The sequence below is a fragment of the Pseudopipra pipra genome, chromosome 9, assembly GCF_036250125.1.
Source record: "Pseudopipra pipra isolate bDixPip1 chromosome 9, bDixPip1.hap1, whole genome shotgun sequence".
NCBI lineage: Eukaryota > Metazoa > Chordata > Aves > Passeriformes > Pipridae > Pseudopipra > Pseudopipra pipra.
Genome location: NC_087557.1, coordinates 10,439,258 through 10,453,933, shown reverse-complemented (window position 1 = coordinate 10,453,933; position 14,676 = coordinate 10,439,258). Strand labels below are relative to the sequence as shown.

The following is a 14,676-nucleotide window of genomic DNA, read 5'->3' as shown; positions in this document are numbered from 1 at the left end:
GTTATATAACTGAGGTACATACATAAAATATGTATACAATAGAGGAGGACAACCTCACCTTTCAAAGAATTTTTCTTTTAATGAAGTATGGTTAGCATAAATTCATTGACACACATATCAGGCAACTATTTTTAAAAATAAGCGTTTTTAAAACCAAAAAAAGCATTTGTAGAAGAGCTTTCTAGGAAAAAAAAAAATGCAGTCAACACTCCTACCTTTTACCATAAGCTGAGTAACATGACAGGATCTAACATTTTATGTAATTTGAAGGTATATTGAGACATTACATATTTGTTCTGATACTTCTGGTTGTTTTTAATACAGGAGGAAAGGGATTAGACAAGCTATGCTACTAGAAAACACAAAAAGTGAGTCTCACACAATCAGTTTTTGAAGTTTTAAATTACTTAGTTACAGCAAATAAACCATGCACTTCATCACACTGCTGACAAACTTTCACTTCATACATGATGTCTCTCATTTGGATGAGTATTTAACTACAGTAATTTGGCTGTACACTTCTATTAATATTATCTTGGATATGGAATGACTCTGCATTTAAACCACTGCTATTTGACATGCTTGACCAAATTTAAGCATTCCACTAGTACAGTAAAGTCTTTGTAACACTATCTTAGAAGATTTTTATTTCCCCACAGAGCTACAGGCTCATCCACTGCTATGAACAAAGGTCCAAGAACAAAATAGAACTGCTCAAATTGGCCACTGTCACAGTTAAGCATCACATCTCATCCCAGGGAATAAGCAGGTTACACTGCCCCTGTGCATGTGAACTTCCATTCATATCAGTGAGAGAAGAGGCACACCAAGGCAGAATTCAGGCACTTGTGATATAATGGCCCCTGTTAAAACATTGTCTGCTGGTCTCTGCCTGTCAGCTTTACAAAAACTTCCACAATTCATCAGATTTCTGAGTCCAACCACAGTTTCAACTTCAACAGCCTGACAGCAATATTAATTGTGCTGCCCCAGTGTCCTGCTTCATTTTACTCTGATCTAGAAAATCTAGTTCTCCCAAACAACCAGCAATTTTCAAGGTTGCAGACAATAAACCTTTTTTCTTTGGGGGGCAGGGGGAGGAAGGCAGGGGGAGAAGGTGAGTGATCAGCCTCAGCTGTGGAACTTAACAGTGTATAGGTCAACAAGAATCTCAGTGCAGCCACACCATAGCTAAATAAAGCAATAGTCTCAGTAAAACAGCAAATACATACCGTAGCAACAGAGCTTCCATATGAACAAAAACAATTTACTCAGCTTCCTATGACCAATAACCCAGCATTTCCAAGCTCCCTCATGACAAAACAACTCACCACACACTACAGAGCTGGCTAAGAGGCAGAATAGGTTCACAGCTTTGTGAAACTGGCTTTCTCAAAGAAACTTACTCGTCTGAAAAGAAACGCTCTGGAAATTGCACTGGGGTTTCGTCCATCCCTCCTTTAGAGATTTTCCATATCAAGTATGCCTAATGTATTCCTGCCCTCCAAACCTAAATCCAGCCAGCAAAGCAGTGTTCTCCTCTGTTTCATACTTCTCAACAACAGCATCTCAACAATAGGTGCTTTTTCATTCAATATAACTATCATCACTGTTCTTCATACACTGGTATAAACATCTAAGATAAAAAAAAAAATGTACAGCCTAGCTAACAATTATGCCTGTAAGACTGTTGTAGTGGCAACAGGGTTAATTCTTAATTTAAAAATAATAAGAGAGATCCTAATTTGTTCTCTTATTACATTCTTAGATAAACACTTGCACAAAACTGACTTCATACAGACTGCTATTCCAAAGGCAACAAAACTGCATTGAAATTTCTGGCTGGACCTCAGTAAACAATATCATTTCTGATAATCAAAACCCAATGTCATTCACCCCTTCAGCAGTGCTGGTTTTGCAGTCTTGTCAAATTTTTAAGTAATGAGACGTATTTTGCCTATAGAAGCAGCAATTATAACTGAGTAGGATGAATAAGAGCCTAATTTCAGTGGTGGCTGCTTTTCAGAGCAGAAGAGTTAATCTACACAGTAGACTATAAGACCCCTGAAAACAACAAATCAAAGCAACCAAGTAACTGTTCAAAACACTTGGCTTAGTTTATTCCCAAATACAAACTCTTATGTCTCAACATGCATTAGAACATAATTATTGCTACATGCACCAAGGTATGTTTTGGGAGAGGTGCTGAGGGAAATGTGCTATGAAATCAAGCCCATGTAATGGAGTTGGGGGTAAGTAATAAAAACTTCAGAAAGGATATAGCAATAATGCCACTATATCATGTTGCACCTCAGCCCTGATCTTGCTGCTCCAGTTCCTGTGCCTCTACATTACAGCTTTAAGCCACACAAGAAAGAGCTTAAAATAGAGGTATGGGTTTACAAAAAGGACAACCAACCAAGCAAAACAAGGCTGACACCACACCCCATTTTCAAAGGCCAAACCCATCTGCCCAAGAGGAAAGAAGTGGCACATGATCTTGTCAACCATTCAGGTCCTGTCTGCTCTGCTCACACAGGGCAAGCGGCAGCAATAACCCCCTGGTCACAGAGACACGCTCCAGTGCTGGCTGGCACCTTGTACTGCATAAGGGTAAGATCTGCGCTCATCACACATGAAGAGGGGCAGGGGGAACAGTCCTGCACAGAACTATAGAAATGTTGGGAAAGAAACAGGAAAAAAACCATAGCGCTCTCTGCCTCTCCTTAGCTCCTTGCCTGAGTTTTGGTTTGGTTGGTTGGGTTTTCTTGTGCACTGGGCCATGACACCCGAAGAGTGATGAATAGTTGCAATGCAGAAATTGATAAATCTGAGATCCCCACTTTTCATATATGTTTTAAGTAAGTATAATTATGACATTACACAAAGTATAGCAGGGAGATCACAGGGACAAAAAGAGGCACACATGCAAATAAACATCTGTTTTCATTACAAAATATGTGCTATTTTTATCTTCAACAAAAATCAGCAAGATGGGAATCCTCATAACCAGGCTTTATTATATCTGTCCAGCCCAGACTCTCCTCCCTTATGTTTCCATTTAAATCATTAGCACTCATCGTACTAAGGTTTGTAAAAAATGTATACAGCTTATAAACAAGTTTCACTCAAATCAGCTCATAACAGTCTTTCTCCTGAATCCACATACCTTTACAACCACATCTCAAACCCCCATTATTAATCTTGTCTGTTTGCACTGGGATTATCTCATTCCCCCTCACATTTTTCCTTTCCATAAACCAAGCATCACCCGTCATCCAACTCCCTTGTTCGCATGTTTTAAATTTAATCAGAATACCTGAGGTGTCAATAATCATGTTTGCCTTTCTGACAAGAAGAAATCAGCCTTTTGAAACTAAATTTAATATGCCATGCAACCTGATCCAAATACTAACTAATAAATTAGTTAAAAACCACTAGGAAAGGTGCCAGGATCTGCTCTCAAACCATCAGCATCACCTTCAGAAACACACTTCAATTAGTCAAAAATTAAAATGGGAGAGGAAAAAATGTCACTATTATAATAGATATTTATTGTTAATGTAATTAATATTTCCCCGTGGTTGCTTAAGACAGCACTACTAAAACAGTTTTAGCAGCAAAGCTGCTAAAGTACTACATAGCCTAGAGTGCCCTCTTTCTTTTCCAAGAGGAAATTCAGGGAAATATTCTATTCATGAAGATGTCAATCAGCTGTTTCTCAGAATGTCAAATAAAATAGATAACTACACTGCATTAACACATGAAAGAAGTTCAGCATAATTTAAATTATATCCTTACATGACTAATGAATGTGATTCTACCTTAATAAAAATACTTACAGAGCCATCTGAAATTGTTCAAGCCATTTTTTCTTCAAGTCTTTAGTTTTGCAATAAACTTCTAAACCATTTTCACCTTGGATATGAATGAGGTAGAAGCCATAAGACCACTGCACAAAAAGATTTGCAATACAAAGGTCATCAGTATTGAAGAAAGGAAAGTAGAAAAAAAAAGGAAAAAATAATAAAGCATTTGTATGTCCTTTAATTCACTCATTTTGGGAACAGCAACATCACATTTTCATATTCCTTGAGAATGACTTACTCAAATTATTTAATTACATCAAAATAAGCAAAAGCTGAAATTTTTAAATATTCACTTCAGCTTACATATAAAGCAAAGTTTCTTAAAGAAATTGTATTTACATTCTTAACTCCTGCAAAAAGCTTCAAATTGTTAGTAAAAGTATACATTTTAATTGAATTAGCAACAAATATTTACCTTTTTATTTTCTTTATCAGTAGTGGGGTTGTTTGTAATTTTGTATTTCTGAAGATCTATTATTTCCTTCATTTCATAATTATCACCTCTTCGTTTGCAAACAATTACAGCTAGATCAAACAAGAAGATGTGCCTACAAAAATACAGCATAAAGATGGTTAAAAATACTCCAGAAAGCTAACACCAAAAGTCTTATTTTACACACTTTTGCAGTGACACTTAAAATTTTGAAGATGAAGAACTAAACTACTGACTAATAAAACAACAAACACTGAAAGTCCTTGCCAGGGACTTAGTGATCTTAGATAATAATGTAATAGCTACTTTTCTATTAATCACTTTGCAAATTCACTTGGCAAACAGAAGATCAGCTCTGTCAATGCACAGTGAATGGGAAGTACTCAAGAATCACTGAGGTGACCTCAACTCTACCAAAATTTACTTTACAGTGTTTTAGCAGCAGATACCACAAGTTGTGCCATCACCTGTCTTGCCTTGCACGTTTGTCTAATGTCGTTATCCTAATTTCCCCATCACCTTGAGGTCTTCCATATTGTAAGAGGGAATGATTCTGAAACAGAAGTAATATGTATGATTCAATACAGCAAAATTGTGACCACTCACTCCTTTTACCCCAAAAAAAGGACTATGCAGACCAGAAAACATCATCTTTTCCTCGCCACCATCTAAACTGCTATAAAGAATCAGTCCATTCTATTTTTGTCTTCAAATGGGAAAAGTTTTCCCATTACAAAAACATCCAAGTCACTATACAAATATATATATTGAACTAAGCAAAAATATTTAACTACAGGCACCCAAAATAGCAGAGATTTCTGTTCTTTAAATATTCATGTCATTCTAAACCAAACAAAGAACATTTACATTAAATATTAACAAGAGTACTTATAATCTCATATGAAATTAGGAAAAATGCATCTATCAATATTTTTGATCAACAGTGATTCAAAAATGGCATATAAATTTTAAAAAAATCACATACCAAATTCTCTATTGATAGTTGAAACTGTCTAATTTCACGAAGAGTTTCATTATCTCTCTTTACTTCATTTACATATTGAGCCAAGTCCTAGAGTACCAACAGCAAAAAGGAGAGAAAAATAATTTTCTATAACAGGCTAATTTAATACATTATTTTGACAAATTTATTTCTAATTTCATCTTTGACTTATCAGCATATTTAGTAATTTCTTCTGAAATTACTGAATTAATGTTCAAGAATTACCATTATGCATGCCTAAATAAATATTTACAACTCTCTTCATTATATCTATTGAAACATATATTTAGTATCAAGAAAGAGGGAAACTAGTAATAAAGAGTAAAAAAGGTCTGATTTTTTCTGAATTTCATTAAGGTCTTATTTACAAGATTCAAGATGGAAATGTAATTTCTGCAGCACACTGCTGAAAAAGCAGTCAGCAACACTGAATATCTGAGGTAAATAGAAGCATAAGTAGAAGGTAAATAGAGCATAGAGTAGAAAACGTATGTAAGGTATCTCAAAACCTGAATGTAAGGTGTAAACGTATCATAAACCTGGGTGCTCATTAGAAAAGAAGCAGCTGCAGCTCCAGTAGTAGGATTTTGCTCTTACTGTTGCACAGCAGAGAGAAGTCATTACACAGCAGATTTTAAAAGGGGCTTTAGAGGGGATATACTACCTGAAGTCACAGGTTGAAATCATTATTGTGCCCTTCACCAGAACATGTACTGTACACATTTCACTAAAGCCTTTAAAATGCTCTGAACATGCTTGAGCAATAATGACAATTAGCTGGGGCTTCTCTGTTTATGGCTAGAGATGAGGAGTGAGCAGGAGACGTAATTGGTAAGGTCAGAGATGCTGAGAGCAGCAGCTGGAAAAGGCATTCAGATCTTCCTAGCTTGCTTTTAAAGTATCCCTTCAATATGGTCACAAATTTGGAGGGTGGGAGGACGATACATCTTCTTCCTAAGCTGTTTTTAATCAGAATCTATGAATAGCTACAATCATTATGCTAGCTTCCCAAATGGATCTGTGCAAGATACATTCACGTCAGTCTTTAAAGTTAGTTTAGAAATTAAATAACCTCCTTTCTTGCTGCTAGAAGAAATCCAACAGCATAATCCTTCCTAAAAATTTCTTTCCTTAGAGGCAGTACCACTTTGCAAGCAGTTTTTCCAAAGACATTTTCTTTTCAAGCAGAGACACCAGGGTTGTTAGAAGCAAAACACCAATGCTGCACTGTTACTTCAACTACAATGGTAAGGACTACAGTAAATCAGGATGGGAACAATGCTGCAACCTTAAGGAGAGATGCTCATACCTTGGAGCTTTTGCGTGTTTGGAAGGGGAGGGATTGGGGGTGGGGGTTTTTTTGTTTTTTAATTGTCTGGTCATGTCCTGCCAGCCAGCACAAATCTGCTACAGCCAGAGGCTGGCGAGAGATTTCTTTGATTTTCAGTCCAACAGACACGAACAATGAAGCAAGGCAGCAAATGGGAATGAAAAAGCAGGGATAAATAAAAACCAGAATTATTTTCCTAGCCAATTAGCAGCAGCCAGGATGTACAGCTTGCCACTAGATGGAAGCAACACAGTGCCATCTATTTTCAGGCATCTCTCCGAAGGAAATTATCATGGTGTCCCTGTCTCTGCATTCACTGCACAAAAATGGATAACAAAAAGGGGAAACAAAATCTCATTTGTAAGCTGGTCGTTATTCCAGGCTTTCAAGACAGTCACAAAATATGAGACAGCTGTGTGACCCAAAACTAACTTAGTCTGATTTCAGCATCTTCTGTGGACCATACAGATTACAACAGAAGTAAACATAACTTATGTCATGTTGGCTTCTTTCCCCCTTTCCCCACAAAAGACTGAAAAAATTTCCCAATTCCAGCACATGAATGTCACCATTCATTCCATGAAGCTAACTAAAGCAGAACTGTGCTTCCTTCCTGAAGCTGTGCAGAAGAACACATAATAAACATAAGGCAGCACAGCTATTCAATAAAGCATTTGTTTGTACCACTTGCAGGTGAAGGTACGGTGACAGATATTCTACCTCCAGGGAGACACTACTGCTTTCAAAGGTAAAGACACAGACATCATATTAAGATGAAAAAAACAAGTCTTGTAAACAAAGATAACTCTCCATCTCACTGGGAAACTACTGACCTTGATTTGAATTGATTTACAGTGGTAGAAATATTCCTAAATTTCAGAAGTGAGACCAACAGGATTGAAGCAGCTGTTTTTCATCTTATTATATGATAGCAAAATCATGCAAAAGTGAACTGAAATGGGGAAGTTCCACTTCATAAACCCTCTACTTCAGAAAACTACTGAACTTGTTTCCTAGGCTGGAGCAAAGTTCTTGACTATATACTTGCCATGACACACAAAGCTCACAGTGATCTGTGAAAATACATTTGATTTGTGTAAAAAACATTATCTCCTCCAAGAAATACAGTTCTGAGCTACCATTCTAAGTGCCAATAGACATAAATACTTCATTGCCATGAATACTCACCTTCATTGCATCAAGGGCCAGCTTTAGATTTGCTTTCTCCATGGGATCAGTAGTGTGCTTTACCAGCTCCTGTGGACAGAGCAGTTAAAACTTTCCACTCACTATTTGTCAGTTTATACATTGAAATTGTCATTGCTCATCCCCACCAAAAAAAAAAAAAAAAAAAAAAAAAAAAAAAAAAAAAGAAGCCAAAACAGAAAACACAACCCAAGAACTGGCATTTTCATCTCCACAGTGAGGAGCCTATCACTGAGTGGGGACTATTGCAGACAGATAATTGGCAAGTTGTTTAAGAATGATTGCTGTACAGTCTAAACACTGACTTTAGCTGCTAATGAACCGTCACGAGAAGCTAATTTGGTCTGCCTAGCACTTAAAACTTGCCAAATCAGATCATTACTGTATGTGCATGCTGAAAGCCCAGGTAAACACTTGAGTTCATTTGTACATTGCTGTATGGTACATCATCCCATTCCAAAGCACTCACTTGTCCGCAGAGAGGGATGGATGTGTGCTGGCAATAAAACCTCAGCTAAATTGTGCGCTGCTTAAAAGAAGTCACTGTCTCATTAAACCTAAGATAAACCTGACTCAGAAGAGATACTGAAATCAAAAGGTACACATTCAGAGAATTCTTTTAGTCACTTCCCATATGGAAAATACAGGGGCTTTTGGGGCTTTATGAAGTGAAAATGTAACATCTTGGGGAAACAGGTCATTCCATCTTTATAGTTTGAGAAAAGAATCATACAGTTCAGCTGACATAAGTTAGTAAAATCATGGGAAATTAAATAATAAGTATCAATACTTCACATTACAATTTGAATAATTTACTCATTTTTTTCTTTCCAAGTCCATACAATATTTCTTTCTTGTACAACGTATACTATAGTGTCACACACAGCACAATGACATATTGTATATAATCTTTTCATAATATACATTGATTATAAAATCATTACTCATATCCTAAGATTTTTTTAAGAAGTTGTGCCACTCATTTTGGTTTTTTCCAATTTTCCACTGATCAAAATATTGATGACTCATTTACAGAAGTATTTCAAAAATTTAATATTGCAGAATGCATGTTGTTCTGCAGAGTCAAAATTATGCTCCACATAGAAATGGTAGATCTTTTTAAAATGACATTTTACAAGCATCAGCAGGGTTGACAGTCTAATATAGTAATACATTTCTTTGCAGCTGAACTAATGAGTCTCCTGGCACAGCTATCAAATTAAATTTATAAGACTCTCCACCCTTATTACAGGACTAACTGCAAAAGCTAATGCTTTGTGGGCTATAACAAGAAGCATTTCAAAATAAATATGGTTTAATTGTAATTTATGACAGCAAAGAAATATCTTAAAAGTACACTATATCTATGGTCCGGTTTCCTCTTTTAGGGGGTAATGGTTCACACTTCAAAGTACCGTGATTATAATTTGGTACCACTAATCATTTCAAACATACCAAGAATTAAAGGTTCAGATATGGGGGAAACAATTTTATTTTATTCTTTTTTCCCCAGGTATGCTTCAGCTCTGAAGAACCATCTCTGTGAGAAACCTTGCACTTGACTGAATTTTATTTTGTAAAAATCTAGGGAAACATCAATCACCTTCCTTTGATAAAGACATTTAGCTCTCATTCTTACAATCCACTGACAATAAACAATCACAGTTTTCTCTCAGCCCCTTTAAATTTCAAAAATAAACTACCTGGAGCAGTAGGTGGTATTTTAGTACTCTCTGCATTGGAACCACTAGTAGATCTCGCAATGTAAATTTACCATTATTGGCCCTCTTGGAACATTCCTAGTTCAAAGCAGAAGAAAGAATAAGACAATAGAGCAAGAAAACAAAACTATTCGTGTGATATACATGACGATTCAGTGACATATAAGGAACTATATTAAACTTGTGATAAAGAATATCAACAAAATGAAGGAAAACATTTAACATGGCAATAATTGCTAAGCAAAAAAGGACTGGGTCTAAGCACTTGTTTTTAGATATTTGAACATGCATGAGAGACTAGAACAAAGACAACAGAAATCAGTCATTCCATGCAACTTAAAAAAAAATATATATATACACTTATTTTAAAAAAAAAAAAAAAAAAAAAAGTGAAAAGGTAATCTTGAAAACTATAGGCCAGTCAGTCTCACTTCAGCCTCTGCAAAAATTCCTGCAAAACTTGTGGAGCAAGTCCTCTTCTGGGCACATGAAGGAGGTATATGGGAATATCCAGCATGGATTTACCACAGATAAATCAATGCTTGACCTACTTGACTGCTTTCCACAATGAAATGGCTAGATCTATACATGGGTGGGGAGAGTCTACCTTGACTTTTCTGAGTCTTTCAACATCATCTCTCACAGTATGGTAATATCCAGGTTGGGATGTTATGCTCCAGGTATATAAAAAACTGACTAGATTATGAGGCTCAAAAAGTGCAGTGACTAATATTTCCTGTACGACCTGAGGGACAGTTGCAAGTAGAGCTCTTGAGGGCTCTGCCCAGGCCCCCCCCCCCCCCCTTCAGTGTCTTTAACAATGATCTGCAGGAAAAGGCACACATTACACACAGCAGATCTGCAGACACCACTAGACTGGAGGTGCAGCTGACACTCTGAAGAGCATGTCCAACAGAAACCTCACACTAAGGCAAAGCCCTCCACCTGGTATGCACTCACCAGAGACATGCTCACCCTGAGGGCTCAGCAGGGGAGCAGCTCTGCTGGAAATGACCCAGGGGTCATGGCAGACAACCCTGTGAGGCTATGGGACAAGGGTTTGTTCAGCCCAGAGGTCCCTCCCAACCTGCACGATTCTGCAACTGTGTTCTAGATGAGATGTCCTGATAACTAGAAGAGTATCACCAATGATCACCTCCTGGAAGGAAACCCTAACTCTGCCAATGTCAGTGGTAGAACTGCACTCACATCAGTACCAGGATGTGTACTGCAACAGTGCACACATTCATTTGATCAGAGGCTCCAAAAGAATGAAAAGAAACAGAAACACATTCACTTATCAGTCCAACTAATTTTGTCACCATAACGTTTTTTTACTTCAATGAAAGCAGGGCATATTCACAGAAACACACAATTTTATGTATGTATATGGGCACATTAAAAAATACTGATACCTCTAACTTCAATTTAACATCTTCTTTTGTCTTAGAGATATTGTCTAAGCACGATATCGCTATCTCCACTTGACTGCAGTACTGTCCATAAATAACCAACCTAAGTCAAAGCAAGAGATAAAGAATAAAAGGAACATTTGCTTATTTAAGAACAATCCTTGATCATTTTTTCACAAATAATTGTTAACAATCCTTCTTTCAAAAGGAGCAGTGCCTAAATAAGCAAGAATTGATTTTACCCAGTGTTCAATGGACAGCATGAATATAAGAAAGACTATTCAGGAGAATATATTTTGCCCTACCTTCAAAATGCTCTAAAATCATTGCAATTTCCTTTAATATTCACATATATATATGTTCTGATAAATATAGGATTCATTAAAAAAGCAGAATAACTTCTGTTTAACAGAACAACAGTCTGTTAAACAGACTGTTTAACAGTATTTATAACAATGTAGATTTCTAAGGTTGTAAAGAATAAATTCTGTAGCACAGGCTTAATAGGATTAATTACAGCCATCCTTTAAAGAACCTGTATGTTTATCCACACTGATCCCATAGTTTCTATCAGGTTATATCATATGAGCTCTCAGATCAAAATAATAGTGCATGAAACCTCAAGAAATTTTTAACAGTTGTCAAGTGAACCAATGCTTTCTGAATGAGCCTGGGTTTATGACAGGAGTTTCCTGCCTCTGTATGGAGTGCTTCCTTCTCCTAGTCCAGTGCAAAGAGTGCTCTTTTCTTTCACCTTTTCATATATTACTTCATATATCCTTCTGTATTCTTCAGAAGGATACTTTTTTGGGAGTTCCCATGAGCCTTCCGTTGTAGTCTCCTAGGTTTCTTTTTCTCTCACCTAACTTTTACCCACTCTTTTAATTCTTTTTTTCACACTAAAGTGATGACATTGATTTAAAACCTACCATTTCTGATTACTTTTAATCACTATATAGTTAAGACAATCTACCTCTGTCTATTTCCTTCTTTTATAACATAAACATGATATTTCTTCTCAGTGCTCTTTGTTCCCCTTTTTGCACACATTTCAGAATGACTGTTCAGAGATAAGCATTTTCCAGAACAACTACTTCTTCCCTAATTCTCTCCTACAGCAGCAGAAAGTCTAACAGCCTGGGAAATAACTCTGTCCTGCTCCAAACCAAAAGCTGAGACAGAGGGTCTCTGAAGACAGGACTGTTTATGAGCAGTCTGGGATACCCTCCTCCCTCAGAAAACTCTCCTGTCTAACGTTTTCCAGATGCTGCTGTCCAATTTCTCACAAGCCTATTCTTACTGCAACAGTCCTCCTTCACCCATCACCCGCAGGTCTTTCCCACTCCGGTCCCAGAAGGAACCAATTTTTAACCAAAACCCAAGGGTTGCTTCAAGGTAGGTCAGCACTGCAGCCCACAGTACAAGTGTTTTTCAGCCCAGTACCACAGGCATGTAAGTCCATTTATATAGTCCAACAGCTGTTCAGTGCTGGCAGAAGGAACAATCTGAAAAGGTGGGTAAAACAAACTGGCAGTTGGCTTGAAGGGCTCCCCTGTTACCAGCTTGGCTGCTTTCACACCTTGAAGGCAAAGGGTGTTTGCTTTACTGTCACACTTTGGACTGCAGGGTAAGGTAAGAGCACAGTCTCTTCTCTCTTCTCTTTTACACCTGCTTTCGCTTTTTTTAATTATGACCTCTTCTGCTTTCTTTAGTCTAAAATATGCCTAATATATATCCTTTTTTTGTCTGTTAAACAATACAGGTACATGCCATAAAATATCTGGGATTATTTGCATAAAAAAATGTTGTGCAAAATAAGATATTTAAGTTTCACTTAAAGATGTTACTTGTCTATGTAACAATATTGCCAAAACTGGGCTAAGAGGGAGGCTCATATAACAATATGTTACATTTTGACTTCCAGGCTCAAAACACCAAAACTAGCTTAATAAGGACACTGACATGGAATTTAATCCTGTTTCAGAAATATCCATACAACAAAAATACAGTAAAATACCAAATTGAGTACAGATTAGCACAATTAGTAGGAGTGCTTAAATCTTACCTTTCCTTGTAGTTAATAAAAATTTGATATAGGTTCTGATCATTTTTGTTAACAATGGAGTCATTGATGTCCTGTGTAAGATTCCTGTGGATTTTCACCAAATCCTTAAAAACAGTAAGGAGGAGGGGGAAAGATTTTAAAAACAGAATGGCTTAAAGATTTGAATTTAAAAAAAAAATAAATCATTTCATGTTAGACCCATTAATTTCAATAAATCAGAAAACAGATCATTTGAGAGTAGAATCTAATTTCAAGGTTTGTGACATGTTCTACATACTGCAACACGAAAACCTAAACTCAAAGAATTAGAGACTAATTTATTCTAGCTTCGACTTGCACTGTTAATTCACCTTATTTTATAATGATAATTTTAAAATTAAGCAAGTCAAGTAAATGCTTTAGTGACAAGATGAAGTAATGATTCATGTCCCTGAGCTGTGAAAAATTAGTTTTGTACATTACATTGGTCAATTAGTGATGTCCTAATGCTAAATTAACTGTAATCATAATGAGTTTCCCAATACAGCACGCAACTAATGCCTGAGTGAAAGAAAAGAATATTGCAGAAAGATTTGCTCTCTGGTTATAGTTGCAGCTCACCTTACTTGTTCACTATTATACATAGACTACAGGAGATTGCATCAGCCTTAACACTGTACGGATACTGCTAGAGAATTCACAAGAAACTAAGTCAAAACAGGTTAAAAAGTTTTGAAATCAGGATATCTGTAAGCAGTGTACATGCCACTGCAAGGAAAAAGAGAGGACTGTTTAAAAGAGAAAACCACTAAAGGTGATTTAATGCAGTATATTATATACTACAAAAATAATATGCAATTTTGAGTCGTTAACTAAGTCAAAACATTTCACACTGATGAAGACTAAGAGTACATACAAGGTTAATCACATCACTGATGAGGGAGCAAAATCTTGAGACAGATCAAAATCAGTTGCTAGCAACTGTATGGACATACCCTCAGAACCTTAAGTGACAGTACACAAAGATGTTATTACAGAAATGCTTCCCAAAGGATATATTATGGGAGCACATTTTCTCAGGAGCGCACAGGGACTCAACTAAGCAATATCCCTGAAAAACAGCTTAATGCTACAGGGACAACAGGTCTTTTTGAGTTTCTATCTCCAATTCAAAGTACAGCTTTAAATTAAACTGATGTTAACATCATTCACAGTTAATGTAGGTTCCAACACTTCGGTATCTGTTACATGCACTTTCATCTCTCTCTCTCTCTCTGTATGTCCATATATATAATTCAAATGCATCCGTAAGTGCACATGCAAATACATAGATGTACCTACAAATACACATATACTTACATATAAATAGACATAGAAATACACAGATATAGAGCCATACACTCATTTTATAGGACAAAACTTTGAAATATGAGCCCTAGTGAAAGGCACTCTCTTTAGACTGCTGAGCGTTTTGGAGTAATTGGTTTGGGTTTTTTTCTTAAAAATAAAGTATTTTTACATCAACAATTGATTTTGTCCAGCAAACATCTTTCAGAGAAGATTTAATGAATATAGCATCACCCTAAGGAAACGATTCTTCACCACAACCCTTTAACAGAGAAAAATCCATCCTGTTCTGAGAACACAGCACTTGTTCT

At 36.5% G+C, this 14,676-nt stretch overlaps 1 protein-coding gene across 2 annotated transcripts in view; it reads right to left on the bottom strand.

The window, feature by feature from the left end:
- The window catches only part of VAV3 (vav guanine nucleotide exchange factor 3), a 157,432-nt gene that overhangs the window by 77,748 nt on the left and 65,008 nt on the right, over nucleotides 1-14,676 (bottom strand). For both annotated transcript variants that reach the window (XM_064664542.1, XM_064664543.1), the window contains exons 8-15: nucleotides 13,040-13,143; nucleotides 10,978-11,077; nucleotides 9,545-9,640; nucleotides 7,824-7,892; nucleotides 5,288-5,374; nucleotides 4,770-4,855; nucleotides 4,285-4,417; nucleotides 3,843-3,952 (exon numbers count right to left, since the gene is read on the bottom strand). In XM_064664542.1, coding sequence (XP_064520612.1) covers nucleotides 3,843-3,952; nucleotides 4,285-4,417; nucleotides 4,770-4,855; nucleotides 5,288-5,374; nucleotides 7,824-7,892; nucleotides 9,545-9,640; nucleotides 10,978-11,077; nucleotides 13,040-13,143 — 785 coding nt within the window. The remainder of the gene's footprint in view (nucleotides 1-3,842; nucleotides 3,953-4,284; nucleotides 4,418-4,769; nucleotides 4,856-5,287; nucleotides 5,375-7,823; nucleotides 7,893-9,544; nucleotides 9,641-10,977; nucleotides 11,078-13,039; nucleotides 13,144-14,676) is intronic.